The sequence below is a fragment of the Lactuca virosa genome, chromosome 7 (assembly GCF_052849685.1).
Source record: "Lactuca virosa cultivar CGN04683 chromosome 7, Lactuca_virosa_CGN04683_v6, whole genome shotgun sequence".
NCBI classification, from domain to species: Eukaryota; Viridiplantae; Streptophyta; class Magnoliopsida; order Asterales; family Asteraceae; genus Lactuca; species Lactuca virosa.
The window spans coordinates 115,908,751-115,928,612 of NC_136432.1; the positions used below are offsets into that span (position 1 = coordinate 115,908,751).

At 34.5% G+C, this 19,862-nt stretch overlaps 1 protein-coding gene across 2 annotated transcripts; it reads right to left on the minus strand.

Annotated features, from left to right (window-relative positions):
* Positions 1-3,057: 3,057 nt before the first annotated feature.
* Positions 3,058-13,033, minus strand: LOC145123901 (uncharacterized). 2 transcript variants are annotated; one of them, XM_079059088.1, is made up of 15 exons: positions 12,502-13,033; positions 11,347-11,593; positions 10,784-10,935; positions 10,306-10,350; positions 9,688-9,888; positions 9,222-9,393; positions 8,748-9,076; positions 8,571-8,682; positions 8,085-8,432; positions 7,126-7,457; positions 6,775-7,053; positions 5,511-6,372; positions 4,717-5,051; positions 4,449-4,626; positions 3,058-3,605 (listed from the first exon to the last, which is right to left on the minus strand). In XM_079059088.1, exons 1-15 carry the CDS (start codon positions 13,027-13,029, stop codon positions 3,175-3,177), a joined length of 4,551 nt encoding a protein of 1,516 aa, XP_078915214.1. In that variant the 5' UTR covers positions 13,030-13,033; the 3' UTR covers positions 3,058-3,174. The 2 variants fall into 2 exon arrangements, with proteins under 2 accessions (XP_078915214.1, XP_078915215.1); XM_079059089.1 differs by lacking the exon at positions 3,058-3,605 and having other exon boundaries at positions 4,537-4,626; positions 4,692-5,051.
* Between the last annotated feature and the right edge of the window lie 6,829 nt (positions 13,034-19,862).

A 19,862-nucleotide genomic window follows, 5' to 3' on the forward strand; every position in this document is an offset into this window, starting at 1 on the left:
CCGGGTCTGATGATGATACCACATGTAGGATCCCATTGTAAATGACATTGCGGAATAAGAACGATCAATCATGAATCAAACGAAAATGTAAGAACACCAAATTTAAATAACTTTGTTTCAGCTCCATTAATGTCTCTCTCATCTCCTCATTTCGCTATCAAAGAGATTCCCTTTGTCTGTGCCCTCAACACCTCAATTTTCTCAGCGTAGTACACTTCATCCTTCATCCTTCACCTTCACCTTCTCCTTCTTATCTCCCTTCTTTCACAGCATGCAGTCTTTGGCCAAGTGATTCGAACCATTGCAATAGTTGCAATCATAGCCTGAATCCCCTTTCAGCTTCAGTGGCTTCTTCTCAATCACATTCTTTCCTTCCTTCTTCTTCTCCTCCTTCGACTCTACTCTTGCACCTTTACACGTTGAGCTATTCGCTTTGAATTCACTACTATTCTTGTACTTTGTATTAAACGGCATTTTGAAAAACTTTTTTACTTTATTATTCGAGTAATAAGCCACCGCTTCATCCTCAGAAGTTACCAAAAATCCTTCATCTTCAACATCCTCTTGTTCTCCAGATTCGATTTCAGAGTCCTTGGCAGTCACTTTCGACATCAGAGCCAAAGGTCCTCCTAAGCTCAACTTCCCTTCTTCAGCTATCTCATTAATCTCACTTTCATGGGCTTTCAGAATGTTGTACAAATCAGCCAAAGAATAACCGTCGAAACTCTATTGAGTTTTGATCATCAGGTTTATGTTCCTCCATTCCTTTCGCAATCCCATTAAGAAAGTCAAATTGTACTCCAAAGTCGAACGAGTGATGTAAGAAAATATAGGGTTTGTGGTGGAGATCTGGATACCAACTTGGATCGTGATATCACTTTCCGAACTGATATTTCTACCCTATGCCTGGGTTACAAGAAATTCAGCCTATGATAATCCAAGTGGACACTTACGATTCTAGGCACAGAAATCGTAAGCCAATATGCTAGAGAGAATCTGTGAGAGTTTGATGAAAATGAGAGCTAAAAATCGTGTCTCTCTTCTGAAAAGAAGAGTAAACGATATTAGGGTTTCATTAGGGTTGGGCCGCTATGAGTTCCTTTGGTAGCAAGTCAAGGTAATCCGGATTTTAATGAGGATTTAGGGTTACCAAAACTAACGAGTTTCGTTATTTTTACCATAATCACCCTCAAGAATCTGAATTTTCTTCTACGTACCCATATGTAAAATTCGGAGAGGTTCCCCGCTAGGGGCGCTGCACCTTTGGAAACCCCGGACCCAAGGGCGCTGCCCCCCGGACCTCCGACTAGTCGTCGAACCGGCTTCTAATTTGATCTTATACATGCGTGCACTCCGCACCAACCCGTACACATATTAGAATACAAATTATGAAGCCCCTTAGCTCACATGCTAATTCCAGTTACATAAAATGACATGGTGACACTAAAATCACCAACAAGTGACACCATAACGAGTACACTTGAAGATCAACTCGTTCAAGCGATCATAGTATAACTCGATGGTTTTGTTGTCTTTCTGCTTAAACTCACCCAATTCCAACAAGCACTGCTTCACTGAACTTTTCTTGGTCTTCTCACTGCCCTGATATTTCTCTTTCAACGTATCCCAAATTTCTTTCGCAGTTTTGCAGCTTCAAACAATAGTTGTAAACAACTGGTGGAAGAGCACCACACAGTTCTCGGATGCATTTCTTATCATTTGCTTTCTGTTTTTCAGTTTGTATAGCAACATCAGCAGAAGAACTAGTAGTTCCGACCTATTCAAGCCTTCCACGACGATAGTTTCCACTTGTAATACACCTCCAGAGATCTTCATCGATGCCGTTAAGATAATCCTCCATTTGATCGGCCCACTGGCCATAATATTCAGGTATGAGCATTGGAATCTTCATTGATGATCCAAGTAAATGAGAAAAGCTTGACATTGTGTTCATTTTGAAGTTCGCCATTTTCGTACGGACAAAAGTGATTTTTGATTTCAGAAAAGAGATCTAACAGAAGAATCAATCAGAAAATGATCAGGAAACACCCGATCTAACAAACTGATTGCAGAATCGAAATAAATCAATCAACTGACACAAGTATTGAAAAAGTACGAGAAAACTTGAATTGACTGAATGTATCCTGCTCTGATACCAATTGAAGAGTGTTTAAATCAAGTTTAGAATACGAAATCAATCACTGGATGCAATAAGAACACGAGATGTAAATAATATCTTATTGGCTCGTTAATTATCTGTAAGAGTACAAGAGTTCTAGAGAGAGAATACAATAATGAAACATGCAAAAAGCTACTCTCTACCCCTATACTTTTTCTATTTATAGAGTGATACAGACGCATAAAAAATATGCAAGGACTAGACATTGGACTTCGACATCAACAAATGCCTTGCAAAATACATGCACTTCGAAGTACATCATTTCGCATCTAAACAGACTAAAACTGGTTTCGACTTCTCACTATACGCTTGGCACTCTACAGGACCATATATATACAGATTATCCCAAACCATAAGCACCATTTATGCAATTTACTCTATTATATTATATTTGTATCTAAATCGATTGTTGGAACTAAAGTGGGGCCAAGATTTTTCAAGGGTCGGGCGGCAGACAATGGACCCTACAACTGTTAATCTACATTTAAAAGATACAATACTTAGACCGCTCAAAGTGGTGCTCAAGTGTAACACCGGCCCTTGTCGACGGCATCGAGCATCAATGGCACCACTCTCACCGGTCTTAGAAGCTTGTTTTCACACATCAAAATACTTGAAGGAATAAAAATTTCAAAGACAGACTATCATTGTTCTTTTCGTGTTTCATCGTCTTCCCTGTATTTTCCCTATATTGATCTTTCTTCATCTTGATTCCTACTCAACTCATATATATTTCGTTAGAGTCTCACGTACTTCCACCACCTCTAATTTTTGTTTTATTTATTAATATATTTAGTAACGTTTTTATTTAGCTATTGATTATTGTAACAAATCACATCATCCAAATCACTAAAATACCAACCAAAATGGTAGATCCATTTAATAAAGTGGTATTCTTTTGAACTTTTAACATAATGGCTATATAACAATTCATATTCACATTTATACAATCCCAGCAAAAAACTATACCGTAGAATAATCCGCCAACTTAACTACTAAAGAAAGTTTTTACTACGTCCAATCATTCTAACCCAATTAGCACACCTTTTTGGGTCTAATTTCATCCATAATTCCCTATACTTATCGTTTTCCTCACAAAAAATCGCATATGCAACTTCATGTAGCGGATCATCTTTGGGCCACCCGAGCTCATTCAACTTATTTTCACAATCTTCAAATGTCGGTTTTGGTGGTGGTTCACGTTTGTTCATCTTTTCAGCTATCATCTTCAAGACGCCCAATATTTCTTCTTCAAAAACCGACATTGGTCGTTTAGTCTCTATTGTCACAGATGCAGTTTCAGGTTGTACTCGAGGCAATTCTGGTGGTACTTCAAATATCAGTTCTTTCTGTGGTGTTTCTGTAACGGGTAATGGCGGGGCTGATGGCAGAACAAGAGGTACTTGTTGTTCAAGGGACGCTTCACCTGAAGGATCCATTCATGAAAAACAATATAATTTTCTTCTACAAATCAAAAGGCTTAAATGCAAGGAATAGCAAGGTAGTTTAGTCAACTTTCTTATTATAGCATCCTACTTTCATTTCTTCTTATTAATTACAGCACCCAAGTACTTTATAAAATCTACCTCAAATTATAGCAATGCCTCGTCCAACCAAATACAATACAAATTTTCACTCCTATAATAATTGGGTAAACTTAGTTTTTTAAAGTATAATGTGGTAATAAGAAAATAATTAAAAGTGCAAAGCTATAATTATTTAGCTTTATAAAAGTACAATGACATAATAAGAAAAAAACACTGCTGTCACAAAAAGAAATGAAAGGAAAATGCGCTATAATAAACAAATAAATGAAAGCACAATGCTATTTCCTGCATAAAGTTGCAAACATATAGTCTGCAGATTTGATGCGTTCATAGAATCATAGCTAATATATTTGACCAGATTTTTAGTTACTGTTTTCCTAGGATGTAGTGCTCTCATAAGGGATTGTAATTGTATGAACAGAACTTACTTGTAGATTATGATGCTTGTGATTTAAAGTTGGGTTAAAGGCAATAAATAGCAATGTAGTTCAATTGTGTTTGTTTATTATTGCATCTTATTTTCATTACTTCCTATTACTTACATCATACTTTGAAAATTCTACCCAATTCTAGCAATGTCATCCAGATAGAAAGCAAATTAAAATAAGATAAACATATGATAGGTATAATGCTATATCTAAATAGATTATCAAAGTACAATGGCTTAATGAGAAAAAATTAAAAGTAAAATGTTCTTACAGAAAATGAAAGCAAGATGTTACCTGATGGGCCTCCAGCAACCTTACAGTGGCGCTTCTTAGGGTGACATGCCGGTCCAGTCAAAACCTGGTCAACACCGGTTTGAAAATAACCCGCAGATAAAGCACCGTAAAAAAGTTGTGCACAAAGATCTGGAAAAGGTAGGGGCGCATTCCTCAATGTTTCTATGCACTTATTTTTCTGTGTGAAATAGTTTAACAAATTAGTAACTAACACAAATATATGAAATATATACATACACTTACTTTAGCAAACGAACATGAAATTTACCATCAATTCAGTCTTCCATTCCTTGTCGGTCAAATTGAACATGTTGGTGGACGGATCATATTTGTTGCCGGCCTTGTTTCTTAGTGATACCCATGCTATGTACTTGGTCTTGAGGCCATCAAAATAGTTATTCATTTGTTTAGTATCAACAGAAAAGTTATGTCTATCTTTAAGCATCTCCCCAACTTTCTTCCATGACATTGGTTTTAAAGTTAAATTACAACCATCCCAGCCATTGATGGTGATTTCGTGAATGCATGCATCAATAAATGTTTTAACTATATTTACATTCCAATAAACCATATTTTGTTTTGATTCCTTGTTACTTTCCATACCTACACAAGAACAGATGAACAAATGAGACCGAATACAAGATCATGGCATGCCATTGCTACTATGAATGACTTCAATGCAACCAAAGGGGATGGGGATGTCTACTGTCTAGAAAGTAGCAATGATATGTTTAAGTGTGTCTAATCTAATTTTTCTGATTATTTAGAATCAAAATATAAATATCCTTCAGTAAGCACCTGATGATCTATCTCAGTATCTACTTGTAATTATTCAACTCACAATGATCTTTTTATTCAAACACTGCTTAAAGATAACCATATAATCTTGCTCCTCTAGAATAAAGCACGTAAACATCCCAACAATTCAAGACTTTACTAATTACAAATCATTTTTTTATATGAAATAATATGCAATGGTTAAAGGATCATATATAATGGAAACTGTCAACTTCAAATCACAAAGACAAACCAAAAAAGATGTATTTATACCAACAAACTCACCAGTAGCACACAAAGATGAAGCAGCTGTAGATTGTGGTGTAGTAGCAGCTACAGTTTTAGACCCCAAAAAGGAACTTGATGTTCCAGTAGTAGTAGTAGTAGTAGGGTTTGCGAATTGAGGAACAGATCCAGTAGCAGTTGTAGTAATAGATGAAGATGTTACTCCAAATGCTGGGAATGACAGAGTCTTACTAGCAGTATTCGTTGTAGTTGCTGCCGTAAAACTGGGATTTGGTGATGATGATGATCCAAATAAACCTGAAGAAAAAGGCCAACTAACCACAGTAGATGTAGTCGAAATGGAAGCCCCAAAAATGCTACTAGTTCCAAAAGTAGAAGTCGAACTGAATAAACTTGCACCTCTAGAAGTAGAACTAGAGCTGAAACCAAAAGTGGGTGATGGAACAGAAAATGGCGAAGATGTTGTAGCAATAGACGAAGAAGATGTTACACCAAATGCAGGAGTAGCAGTTGTAGCAATAGATGAAGGTGTTACACCAAATGCAGGGAGTGACAGAGTCTTAGTAGCAGTATTCATTGTAGCTGGTGATGATGATCCAAAGTAGCTTGTTGAAAAAGGCGAACTAACCCCAGTAGTTGTATTCCAAATTGAAGGTGAAGTTGAAGAAGCCCCAAAAATGCTACTACTTCCAAAAGTATAAGGCAAACCAAATAAACTTGTAGCACTAGAATTAGAGGAGGAGGTGGAAGTGGACCCAAACAAACCAGATCCACTAAACACCGATGCTGCACTGAAACCAATAGTGGCTGATGGAATGGAAGAAGATGCAAATGCAAATCCAAGCAAAGAAGATGATGGTGTGGTCAGGTCTGAAAAATCCCCATCAGGTATGGTCTTGGCCTTGTAGGAAAAAAGAAAAAGAAAAAAGTCTTAACTTGTGTACGTTATTATAATTAAAAAATTTATTTGCAACAATAATACTTAAATAACTATTTTGTAATATAAAAGGTAAGTTATAAACATTCTTAGGCTATTACAGCATTGTACTTTGAAAAAAACTATCCATATGGCAATATCTCCAAATACAAAGCAAAGTGGGTAAGTAAGACTTTTGTTCTAATAAGAAAAAAGAAAATTAACGATACAATCCTATAATTGGGTAAAGTTTCAAAGTACAATGCCTTGATAAGAAAAAAAAAACAAATAAATAACAGTATGTTGCTATTTCTTGCATTTATCCCTACAAACTATCTTCCTAATCCTAGGCCTAGCTATGAGAAAGTTATAATTAGGAGCACTGACCTGAGTTACAAAAGGACCAGTAGGACATTTTGTAGATAACCCTTGATAAAATCCAACACACGGAAGCCCAGATGAAGAAAACTGTGAATCTTTATGTTTGTTTTTAAAGGATGAAGATGGAGATGCTAAAGACATGGTGTCCTTTTGGATGTTGGTCTCTGGTATATGTTTGGCAAAACCCAGTCCCCAACTTCTAATGCCCGTGGATCCAAAAAGTTGTGCACAAAGATCTGGAAATGGTAGGGGTGCATTCCTCAATGCTTCTATGCATTTATTTTTCTGTATGAAATAATTTAACAAATTTTTAACAACAATAAAAAAGATACTTTAGCAAATCAATATGGAACTTACCTTGATTTCAGTCTCCCATTCATTGTCTGTCAAATGAAACGTGTTGGTGGAAGGATCATATTTGTTGTTGGTTTTGTTTTTTAGTGATAGCCAAGCTCTGTACTTACTCTTGAGGCCATCAAAATAGTTTTTCATTTGTTTATGGTCAATGGAAAAGTTATGAATATCTTTAAGTATTTCCCCGACTTTCTTCCATGACATTGTTTTTAAACTACCATTTTCTTGGCCGTTGATGGTGATCTCATGAATACATGCATCAAGAAATGTTTTAACTACATTTATGTTTTCCCAACTAACCCTAATTCGTTTTGGTTCCTCGATACTTTCCACACCTACACTCAAACAGATGAACATGGGCATAAACAAATCGTATGGTACCATTTACAAGATTAATAATGCCATCTTGTGCTTGTGGGTTGACCCTATATACAACCCATAAACAAAAATCTAACGCTTTACAAGACTATTAATGCCACAAAACAGAGAACACCTAAATCCTAAAACAAATGTATGTCAATTTTGGTATTTATGGAAAGTTTACCATCATGGAACAAAAGGTATAAAAACTGAAGAAAACTTCTTCAATAATGCAAAGTTTACCATTATCAGTGATTAAAAGTTCACTTGGGACGAAATTGATAGTCTATTTTGCATTAATCTTTTTCTTCATATCAAATACGTTTTGTCAACTTGCTTGGGTCAATCCCATAGCAAATGTTATACTTACAATGTATTACTGCAAAAATAATTTTACTCCGCGAATGTCGCATACAGTAATTGCATTTTCACAATAACTAGGTTGTTGCCAATGGAGATAGAAGCCTCTTGAATTTCAATCAATAGGTCCCATTTTATATTGGGAATTGGGATGAGCAATGGAGATGATAACCATAATCACTTATGGAGATGAGAAATGAACAGATAAATTTGCCAAATAAAGGAGGGACACAAACAGTTACCTGATTGGGTGGCAGTGACTTGGGGCGGGGGTGACAGCAACAGGGGTTCCATCTCCATTGCCTCCTCAACCACATTCGAATCACCAGTAGAAACAGGCACCACGGGTCCCTCGGCTTTAGTCTCTATTGACTCAAGTGCACTTGCAAGTTGTACGTGAGGCAATTCTGGTGGTACCTCTACTGCCTTGGGTTCACTTGCAGGTTGTACTTGAGGCAACTCTGGTGGTACTTTAACCAAAGAGCTACACGCCATCGGTTCTTCCTGTGGTATTTCAGTAGCGGCTAACAGCGGTGATGTTTCGGATCCGGATGATGGTGGAATGAGAGGTACCGCTGCTTGAGGTGCACCTGAAAGATCACCCATAAAAAACAATACAATTTTCTTTTACAAATCAAAAGCTTATAATTCTATTGTCTTACTGCAAAATTAAATTTACTCTATGAATTAGGTCCCATTCTATATTGTGATGAAAAATGGACACAAACCTGATGGGCCGGTTTGAAAAAAGGCCGTGGATATAGCACCGTCAAAAAGTTGTGCACAAAGATCCGGAAACCGTAGGGGAGCCTTTCTCAATGTTTCTATGCATTTATTTTTCTGTGTGAAATAGTTTAACACATTAGTAATAAAAAAATACTTTAGCAAATGTATATGAAATTTACCTTGATTTCAGTCTCCCATTCTTTGTCCGTCAAATTAAACGTGTTAGTGGACGGATTATAAATGTTGGGGGTTTTGTTTTTTAGTGATACCCATGCTGTGTACTTCCTCTTGAGACCATAAAAATAATTAATCATTTGTATATGATCAACAGAAAATTTATGTCCATCTTTAAGCATCTCCCCAACTTTCTTCCATGACACTGCTTTTAAACTACCATTTTCCCGGCCATTGATGGTGATCTCGTGAATACACGCATCAAGAAATGTTTTAACTATGTTTACATTCCATCGAACCATATTTTGTTTTGATTCCTTGTTTCTTTCCGTACCTACACACGAACAACATAATCAAGTCAAACCATTTGCAAAATTACTAATGCCAACTTGTAGTTTCAATTCTTAGGTCCCATTATATATTGTGATGGAAACCACAAAAATATCCGAATAAATGAGGAACAGGACACAAATGGTTACCTGGTGGCAGCAATTGGTGACTTGCAGGTTGTACTTGAGGCAACTCTGGTGGTACTTCTTTCTGTGGTACCACTTTCACGGGTGTTTTAGTAGCGGCTGTGATTCCGACTTGCGGGTGAAAATTCCACTTGTTGAGGACTGCTGGTCTATCTCGGTCCTTTACAGTCTTGACCTGGTAAACAAACAAAAAATGTATCCTTTTAAATTTAAATTTACACATGCATCACATACTTCAATAACTATTTTGTAAACTAAAAGTATTCAGTAGAACTAGAGAATTATGAAAATATTATTGCCGTGGTGGAGGCATTAAGTAGTTAAAAAGGAACAACCTTATATATCAGTCCACATTAACTCCATAATAAAATCAAAAAGAAACAGCCACCAAACCAAGTCTTATCCCCATCATGTGATGTCCATCAACACCCCCAACTTGTAAAAAAGAGGGAAAGAAAGAGTCTCTTGCCTGAATACGTAAAAGTTGTCCAGCAGTCTTAACTTGTGAGTGGGTCCCTTTTATTACAACTGCAATTTCCTTATGTAAACCTTTTCTCTCCTGAACTGTAAGAATTGCACCACTCCTAAGACCAATATTTGCAATATTCATCCCTCCAACGCCAATGATATCTACCACTTTACGTGTTGATATCGCTATCTTTTGAGTAACCTACTCCAACACGCTCAAAACGACAGACTTCTAATAAGAATCTTAACAACTTATACTGCAAATGCTTGAGTAATTAGTATATTCCTCAACTTTCATTTGGGTTAAATACAAGAAATACCAATATACTTTCATTGGTTTGTTTCTTATAGCATCCTATTTTCATTTTTCTTCATATCACAGCATTTGAACTTTGAAAAATCTGCCCAGATAAAGCAATCTTATCCAAATTCAAAGTATAAAGTTCTAATAAGAAAAAGGTTTTCAAAGTACAATGCCTTCAAAAGAAAAAGAACAAAATTTTGAAAGCATATGTTGCTATTTCCTGCATTTAACCCTGTTCATTTCATACTTCCAAGAAAGTGAAATACACAGAACTACCTTCCTACATTTTTGAAAGTTAGAATTAGGACAACTCACCTGATTCAGCACTTGATGTTTTTCTAGTGTGGATGTGGCATTGTGCTGTATAAGGCAGCAAAATATTAGTCACATAACCTTATGATACGGTGTTACAGTAGAGTGTCAAATGAAAGAAAATGTACTTTCATTGATTTTTATCATACCATTCTACTTTGATTTCTTCTAAACTTCTTATTATAATATTGTAGTTTAAAAAAATCTGCCCAATTATAAGAGTGTCATCCAAATACAAAGCAGCTTTCGCTGCTGTAATTGGGTAGATATTTCTAACAATAATGTTCGAATAAGAAAGAAAAAGATTGAAAGCGTGATGCTATAATTGGGTATATTTTTCATAGTACAATGTCTTATTGTGAAAATTTTGGTGATGGAAATAAATGAAAGTAGGATGCTAATAATAAACAAATGAATGAAAGTAGGTTGCTATTTCTTGCATTCAACCCTCCAATAAAATGATGAAATGAGAATAACATACGGTCGCTATAAAGAGAGGAGGGATGCTATGATCAACCAAAAGCATGCGCAGGTGTTTGAGAACAGCTTCTAAAGCTTGCAGAACCTTGAGACCTTCTCCCTTTAAATTGACAACTCTATCATCTAAGTTGGCAGATAATGTTGACACTTCATCTGGCAGAAAAAAAAAGTAATGAGGAAATAATAAATATTTGAAAGTTGAAACCAATACGAATATAAAAAGAAAACAGATTCTTGACGACAAAGGGAGAGTGAGTTGAGAAGCAACCACAAAAAATCATAGATATCAAAATGTTTCTAAAAAATTGAAGCATATATATCAAATGCGTATGCGTTAAAAGCGCCCATATGTGAGTTTGTTTCAAATAGAGTTTACTGTTAAATGCAAGAAATAGCAATGTACTTTCATTTATTTGTTTATTATGGAGCTAAATGCGAGAACTGGTACAGTACTTAAATGTTTTAATAGCGGAAAGTATGTTGCTCTAAATTTGTCAGCTATATAATACACAATTAATGCGAAGTATTTATGAATAATCATTCGATTTAGAAAAGTATTTATACCACTAGGTAGGATACGAACAGAACAACCTATGTTCTGTTTTATTGTATTGATCGAGGATCCTTGATTCCCAATCAGACTCATGGCTTGCATTGATGTTAACAGTAGTCGAATTGAGCAAAATGGAATGGATGCTACAGCATCACTCTCATCCTCTGGGAATCCATTAATAAGTTTAAATACTCTTATCACAGCCTCCATTGCAGGTGACAAGGGTGCCTCTATCTCTTCCTTGCCAGATATTAGGACCTTAAAACATTACATAAAATTGTAAGTTACTCACATTAATGGTTAAGAAATCTGTTGCATGAATTGGTAAAACAATAAACGTATCTTGCATGGATTAAAGGGGCAACTAATTGGCAGAAAATAGGGTAATGGAATAAAGTAATAAACATCAATTGGTAACTACTTTCAAGTATTGAAAAGAAACCATAGTTAAACTATACTCCAAAACAAGTAATAAGCCTAAAGCACTTACCAAAACCATACAAAAGAAAAAAGACTAGAGGTCAAACTTCACTGAGCCACAAATGAATTTAGGCAAAATTCGATGTCCTCAACAAACTAACACCAAAAAGCATAAATTGCCATGATACAATTCTCGCATGCGATTTTACAGAAACGCTGATACATCAACCAATATGAACAAGGCTATATGGTATCTTTTTTAAAAGAATGAAGATAAAAAAGGACGATGTCATAAATAACAACATACTTTTTGATTTTTCCAGCTTGGTAGCTATTTTTCTAAGTACCTAGTCCTCTACTTTCAAAAACTGTTAAACTCAAGTCATCTAGTAACGTGTTATGTGACCCTCGATAGCTTGTGATTGTCCTCATGGGTTGACATGTATTGGTGCATAGTCAGTCAATTTTGGTGGAATTCAAGTTATTATGAACATGGAAACATCACTTTATTTGAAGCAATGGAAATCTAAGATTGGGTTATTACATGATCTCCGTTCATGTTTGTCGTTGATGTTTAGTTCATGTATGACGCATACCATTAAGGCTAAATCCATGGTCAATAAACATGTTACTAAATTACCATATGAACAAGGTACGAAAAAAGTAAGAAAAAATCACAATGACCTAAATCGAAAATACTTTATCCAAAACAAAAAGAAGCAGAAATCTCAAAAGGAACAACTTACAATGCGGTCAGGATGCCAAACAGGTCCTTCCAATACACTAATGTGAGCTTTAGTCTCTTCGCACATCTTCTTGATGAGATCTCCATTCCGTCCAGTAATACTCTTAGCTTTAAGCGCGGGCACTAATACTATAACACGAAACAGGCAATCTACCGGCCATCCACACTTTTCCTTCTTAGGAACTGTCGTTTCCGCAGCCGGAGCTGGGCGATCAGCTGTTGGCTTCACCTCCTTCTCCGGGGCCACTTCCACGGAGGTGGCGGGAACCTCGGTTTCAGGGGATCCGGCTGCGGTTCCGTTCGCTGAATGTATCTTAGAAGCCATTGGTGAATGTACCTTCTCATGTATCGTCGTTTCCACAGCCGGAGCAAAATCCGTACATGTTGAATGATCAGCTACTGGCTCCGCCTCCTTCTTCAGCGCCGCTTGCGCTTCCACCGTCTGCTCTGTTTCTACAGCGGCAGTGGCGGAAAGCTCAGTTTCGGCAGCAGTTCCGTTCGATGAATGTACCTTAGAATCCATTAACATATGATGTGTGGGTTAGGGTTTTAGAGGGTGTTTGGATAGCGAAAAAATTGTCGGCTTTTTGCTTACTCTCATCACAATAAGCTAATTTAAGTTTGCTTACTCTCACCACAATAAGCTAATTTAAGTGTTTGGATAGGATACTTAAAAAATTAGCTTATTGCGGTGGGAATAACCTAAATAAGCTGATTTTAATAAGCAAGGGGTAATGCTTATTGATTATTGTTTATTAGTCATTTTACTCATATAAGCTGTTTTGTTTGCCAAACACTTCAATGCTTATTGCTTATTCCCACCGCAATAAGCTAATCCAAACACATTTTAAAAAATGTTTATTCCCACCACAATAAACAATAAGCAATAAGCTAATAAGCTAAAAACTTATTTATCCAAACACCCTCTTACAATATAAGAGGGTTTAACGACCCGATAAACCACCGTGCACATCAATTATCCTTTTCTTTGGGTTATTTCCATAAAATACCTTATATTTTGACTTTTTTTCTTTTTAGACCTAGAATTTTTTTATTTTCCGAAAAAGACCCAACTTTTACCTGTTACTTGTTATTTCAGACCCTAGCAGGTCACCAACAGGTAAATTAGGTTTTTTTTTTTTCATAAAAGACTCTATATTTTATAGTTTTTTCCATTTCAGACTTAAAATGTTTTTTTTTTCAAAATAAACTCAACTTTAAAATTGGTTATAATCTTTAAAACCATATATATAAGGTACTTATTGACTACACCAAAAAAGAAAGTATACATGTATAAACTAAAAAATGTTATCTAATCTATTATTTTTTGAGCGAATATAACTTAGAAGAATTGCAAAATTTTATTTTTGTGTAAAAGATATAATTAAACTTTATCTTGGATATATGTTATATCATTAAACCTGATATATTGTTTATAAAAAATGTTATTATTACCGCTAATAAAAAGTTTGATGTTAATTTGATATTTTTTGGTAACATGGATAATACATGGTTAGGAAGAATCTTTTAGCATAATAACAACTTTTTTTATTTGTAGAAAAAAAAAACATACCACGTAATTTAACAAACTGTATACAAAATAATTTTTTTTAGTTTGTCTATTATACTAATTTCGTGAGTTTGGACATATTTCCCTCTCTCACTTTTCTATATTATTTTTTTGGTCCAATTTTTTAATCAAATTTTTTTAGAACAGTTAACAAACACACTCACTGTCATACTCTTAAACCAAAACCATAGAATATTTTGTAGCATTAGCCCATTATTCATGGGGGCGTTGAGGGGGCAAAGTGGACAGCTGCACATGACCCAATTTCTTTTATTATTATATTATATATACATTTATTTAAAAATAAAAAACTTATAATAGCGATAGGGGTCATTTTTCCCTGACTCGTCATGGGCATTTGAGGATATATACATCTCCAGGACCGGCCATGCCATTATTGAATAATATGTTATAATTATATCAAATACATACATAAAAATATTAATCCTAAACATTCGTAATAGTTTTGTTTAGATATATCAGATTCAAGTTTAAGACATTCTTAAAAAATGTTAACATCACATATAAATACATAAAACTATATTATGGGAATGAAACCATTCAAGCATAAATTAATGCAAAAGTTAAATCGTTGTATGTGTAATGGTTTAAAAAAAAATGTTTCATGCGTAAATTAATACGATGTCAAAAGATGCAAAAGTTAAATCGTTGTCTATTATTTAAACTAAAATAATATAATTATGTTTTTTATACCCTGACGAAATTAAGCTACATGAACTTGGTGTACTGAAGAAATAACTTTTACAACTACTTTTTTTTAAAAAAAAATATACGTGGACAAAGAAATTGTCCAATCATAAATAAATGTAGGCATAATAATTACATTGTTTAAATCGATGTCTATGTTTAAACTAAAAGGATATAATCATGTTTTTTATACAACTAGTCTTGAAATAAAAAACATTTTAGGTCTAAACTGGAAAAAAATACAAAATATAGGATCTTTTATGAAATAAAAATACTCAATTTCCCTTTTGGTGACCTGTTAGGGTCTAAAATAACAAGTAACATGTAAAAGTTTGGTCTTTTTCGGAAAAGAAAAAAGTTTTAGGTCTAAAAAGAAAAAAAATCAAAATATAGGGTCTTTTATGGAAATAACCCTTTTCCTTTTACAGAAATCTGCATCTTCCGCACCTCGCACACATCCCCTCGCCAACCGCCTGAATCATTTTTCTTTCTCGGTAATCCAGATTCGATTTTAATATTCTATTTCAGTTAATTTATTTAATCATGCTTTATGAGCTTAATACAAGGCAAATGAAGTAATCTATCCGCTTTGGTGAACTATTGAAAAATAAATTTTTGTATACTTTTTTTTCAAAGAAATCATTTTTTCATAATAGAGTCTATTTAAGAGTAAGTTGTTGGGTCGGTCCATCAAAGAACGTTTGGAATATACATCCCGAACTAAAACGGGTTTATTCCAAAGTTTAATTTTGAAAATCACTTTTCGGATTATATTCCAACACATTTCGGATCTCGATTTACAAACGTATTCCGACTGATTATGGGCACTAACACTCACTGATACATACTTAAGATATGGAACATGATCATAAAGACATCGTTGTTTTACAGGTAAGTTCATTGCTCTTACACTTTTAATAGTTTGATTTAAACATTTGTATACTTAGTAAGTTAGTCCGGAATACGAAGAACATCTATGGAATGCATAGAATACGTTCCAAAGTCGCATTACATGCTGACATTACATTAGGAACAACACAAAACTAGTTTAATTATGTGTATTAGGGTATTATATGTCCTAAGTTAGTAATCTGGAACAAAAAACAATCGTTCTGGAATGTGATGATCATGTTCGAAACACGAAGAACAGTCCGGAATGCAAAGAGCATGTCCGGAATGTTCTTCGATTTTCGTTCCGGAATATAATTTTAACTTGTTTTGTATTTGCAGCACGACAAGATTTTTGATGTATTAATTGCACTTTCTTGCAAACCCCAAACTCGGTTTCGATATTTGTGAAAAAACTCAAAGGAAGACTGGTATGCAAGACTATGTTCCATAATTCATGTTTTGGGAAGTGGTTAAATATGCATGCGGTAGATGGGGATCCTTCACTTCTACATTACGTGTTTTGCCAAGAATTTATCACAAACCCTTGAAGTGAAGTAGAAGAAATAGTTTTTGAGATTGAGGATTACGAGTTGTCTTTAGTGAAGAAAGAATTTGTCTTCTAACCGGCTTCAACTTTTGTGACTATTTTCCTGCCTCCGTTTTCGGCGTTGCCTTCGAATCCTGTGTATTTCCTATGGTTTCGAGGAATGTCTCCGTGAAATTAGATGATGTGGTTAATGTGTTTAAACATTCACTTAATGAGTTATCGGACGAGGATACGGTTCGTGTATGTCTTTTGTATCTATTAGAAAAGGTTTTCAATGGGCGGTTGTCGCGTCAGCTTGTCATAGAGGAGTATTTCACTATTTTACTTTGCTATCCAACCTTAATGAATTCAACATATATCATGTTGTTAATCTATAATCTCCTATCCTAATAAATAAGTACCTATATTGCCACGTGGCATTCTCTAAGACCCCCCCCCCTCCCCCAAATCGAAATTTTCCGCTCATATGATGAAATTGAATTCCCCAAATTGCCCTTGCATTCCATTTTCTCATCAATTTCGGTTGAATTCGAAAATGTTGCAAGTTTGTTACTTAAATATGTTATGCTATTATGCTCTTATTTCCTGCAAGGTTTTATAAAACGAAAAATCAATAAACAATATTCATTTATACGTAATTGAATGTTCCAAGTAGGCCTGACAATTGGGTTGGGTTCGGGTTGGCGGGTTAGAAAACATAAACTCAACCCAACCCATATAATATATGGGTTGACGGGTTGGCGGGTCACAGGTTGGTGGGTTGGAAACCTCAACCCAACCCAACCCATATAACCCGTTTAAGTATATGGGTTCGCGGGTTCACAAGTTAATGGGTCAAACCCAACCCATATAACCCGTTTAATAAATAAACAACACATTTTAAAAAATGAGGTTTTTTCAACATAAATTCATAAAATGATTAAAGCAATTAACATAAAAAAACATTTTTCAACATAAATTCATAAAGTCAATAACATCCAAATAAAAATGAAAAATGAAAACATTCATAGAAAGTGGATGTGTTCTTCGTTCGTGACTCGTGAAATAACGACATGTATATATATATATATATATATATATATATATATATATATATATATATATATATATATATATATATATATATATACGGGTTGGCGGGTTGACCCGCGAACCCAAACAGATAACCCAACCCAACCCATGAAATAAACGGGTTGGTGGGTTGGCGGGTCAAAAATCTCAACCCAAACCCGTCTATTTTCGGGTTGGGTCAGTGGCGGGTTACGGTTTGGGTCAAGAGTTGCCACCCCTAGTTCCAAGTGATTATCACTTCCTTATTTAACGTAATTTATCTATTTTTTTAATAATAATTTCTTTTATTATATTGGTTAAATATTCTCACCTATCTCACAAGATACTTCACGCTTGGATTCATTCACATTCCAGAGCAGGAGCAGAAGAAAGTAAAAGATCGAACTCGGCATCCATTCTTCGCTTAGGTATGATTTATGAATAACATATATGTTACAGATTAAATCTTCCATTTGTTATGTTTTTTCAGATTCTTTAAACTAAATGTATCTTGCAACATGTAGAAGCGTTTCAAAGATCGAATTCGACATCCATTCTTCGGTTAGATTTTTAGTTTAAAGATTCATTTTTTTGTGACATTTGAAGAATTCGACAATCAGGTAATTACTAAACACCCCTTTAAAAATGAAATCAGTAAAAAGGAACGACTTGATTCATTCCATTCCATTGGGCTAATGAAACAAGTCCATTTTCATTCCATTGTGCTAATGAGTCATCTCATTCCTTCCGAATTCTATCATACAAAACACTTTCTAGAAAAAAAAATGCAGAAAATATCACTTCACTTTTGGTGATGTTTTTTGTGTACTGATTAAGTACAAAAAAATTCAAAAAAGTGTACAATTCTATTTTTGTGTTTCCATCATGGGACAATTGAAAGAAAAAACCCCTCTAAGAATTAAATCAGTAAAAAGGGAACCGATTAGTTCATTCCATTCCATTTTTCTAAAGAAACAAGTTGTTTTTCATTTCTATAGAATGAACAATTTCATTCCTTCCCGGATTTCATCATACGAAAATCTATCTACAAAAAAATAAATGAAAAAATAGCATTGCAGTTTTTGTAATGTTTATATAATAACAATGTACTTTGTTTTGTGATATTTATATTTTATAACATTGTATTTTTTTACTGAAATAGAAATTTAGACAACATAATTTCAAAGTATGATGCAAAGTTTTTAAGTTGTTCTGTGAGTATGCTTTTATAATATTAAAATTCTAAAAGTAAATTGCTATTTTTTACATTTACCTCAAAGACGAACACAATGCAAAAAATAACAAGTATGTTGCTATTGTCTGTGTGTGTTCTGTTGTGTTTGTCTTGATGTTAGTGTGTTCAAATATGTTGTATTTTTTTAATGGACCATTCCTTTAATCAGTTATTAAAATGACAACATGATACAAAGGGTAACTTTCTAAGTATGTTGCTCTTTGTATGTAAAAGAAACAAAGGGTTTGTTTTGTCAAAAATACTTAAACTTGAAATTAATGTACAAAGGGTATTTTTTTTAAATATAGGGTTAATTGTTTCTTAAAATTAATCAATTATTATGAAAAGAAAAAAAACCCTCTAAGAATGAACTCATTAAAAGGGAATAGATTAGTTCATTCCATTCCATTTTTCTAAAATACATTTCTATAATCTTACTAAGTGTGTGTTTCCAATACAGACTGAATTACGAAAACTTGTGTAGCCATATCGAATTCTTTATAGAAGAATCCAAAGCATGCAACTTGCATTTACGGTTATAAGTTTTCCTTATAAACTTGTGTAGCCATATCAAATAGTAATAAGGGTACTCTGGGAAATTCCAAAAGCATGCGCCTTCTCCGGTGAATTTATCTGTCTTTTTAACCATAAAGCGACATTGTTTCAATGCACATTCCAAGCATCATGTTTGGATTTCATTTGCTTAATTGCTATTTTATGCATTTTAAAGGGCCAGTTACTACTTTTTGCTTTTAGCATCAGGTTTGACTTTCATTTAGTAATAACATCAAATCTTGATTTCATTTAATGATAGCATTGATAGCACTGAACTTTCATTTAATGATAGCACTGAACTTTCTAAATTATAGCTGACATTTTTATATGTTCTAATCGTTTTTTTTGAGATATTTTGCATGTCATTTGAACTACCTTCTTTGTTCTCCAATATAATTTACAACAATTACCAAATAATATCAATGGAATATATATTTAACTTTCAATTGTTTGTTGGAAATGAATATAGGTAATAAGTTATATGTAACATCCCATTTTCCTGTAGCTTCAAATTCATCCCCCAGATTTTAATTAGGGCATTTTGGCCCTTGGTTTAGAAGGGGGTGGCAAAAGGAGGCCTTAGTGGCAAAATGGTAAGATTGGAAGTCTAAGTGGTATGTCGGGCGTACAGGTGGTACGCTGGGCGTACGCATGTGTACGCTGGGCGTACATATGCCAGTATGGAACCCTAACTTTTAGGGTTTGTGGAGTATTTAAGCACCTTAAGGACCTTTCCCTCTCATCTCTTTTAGCCTCCACTCCTCCCTTAGCAATCTTGAGAAAACCCTAGCTTCCTAGTGATCATTC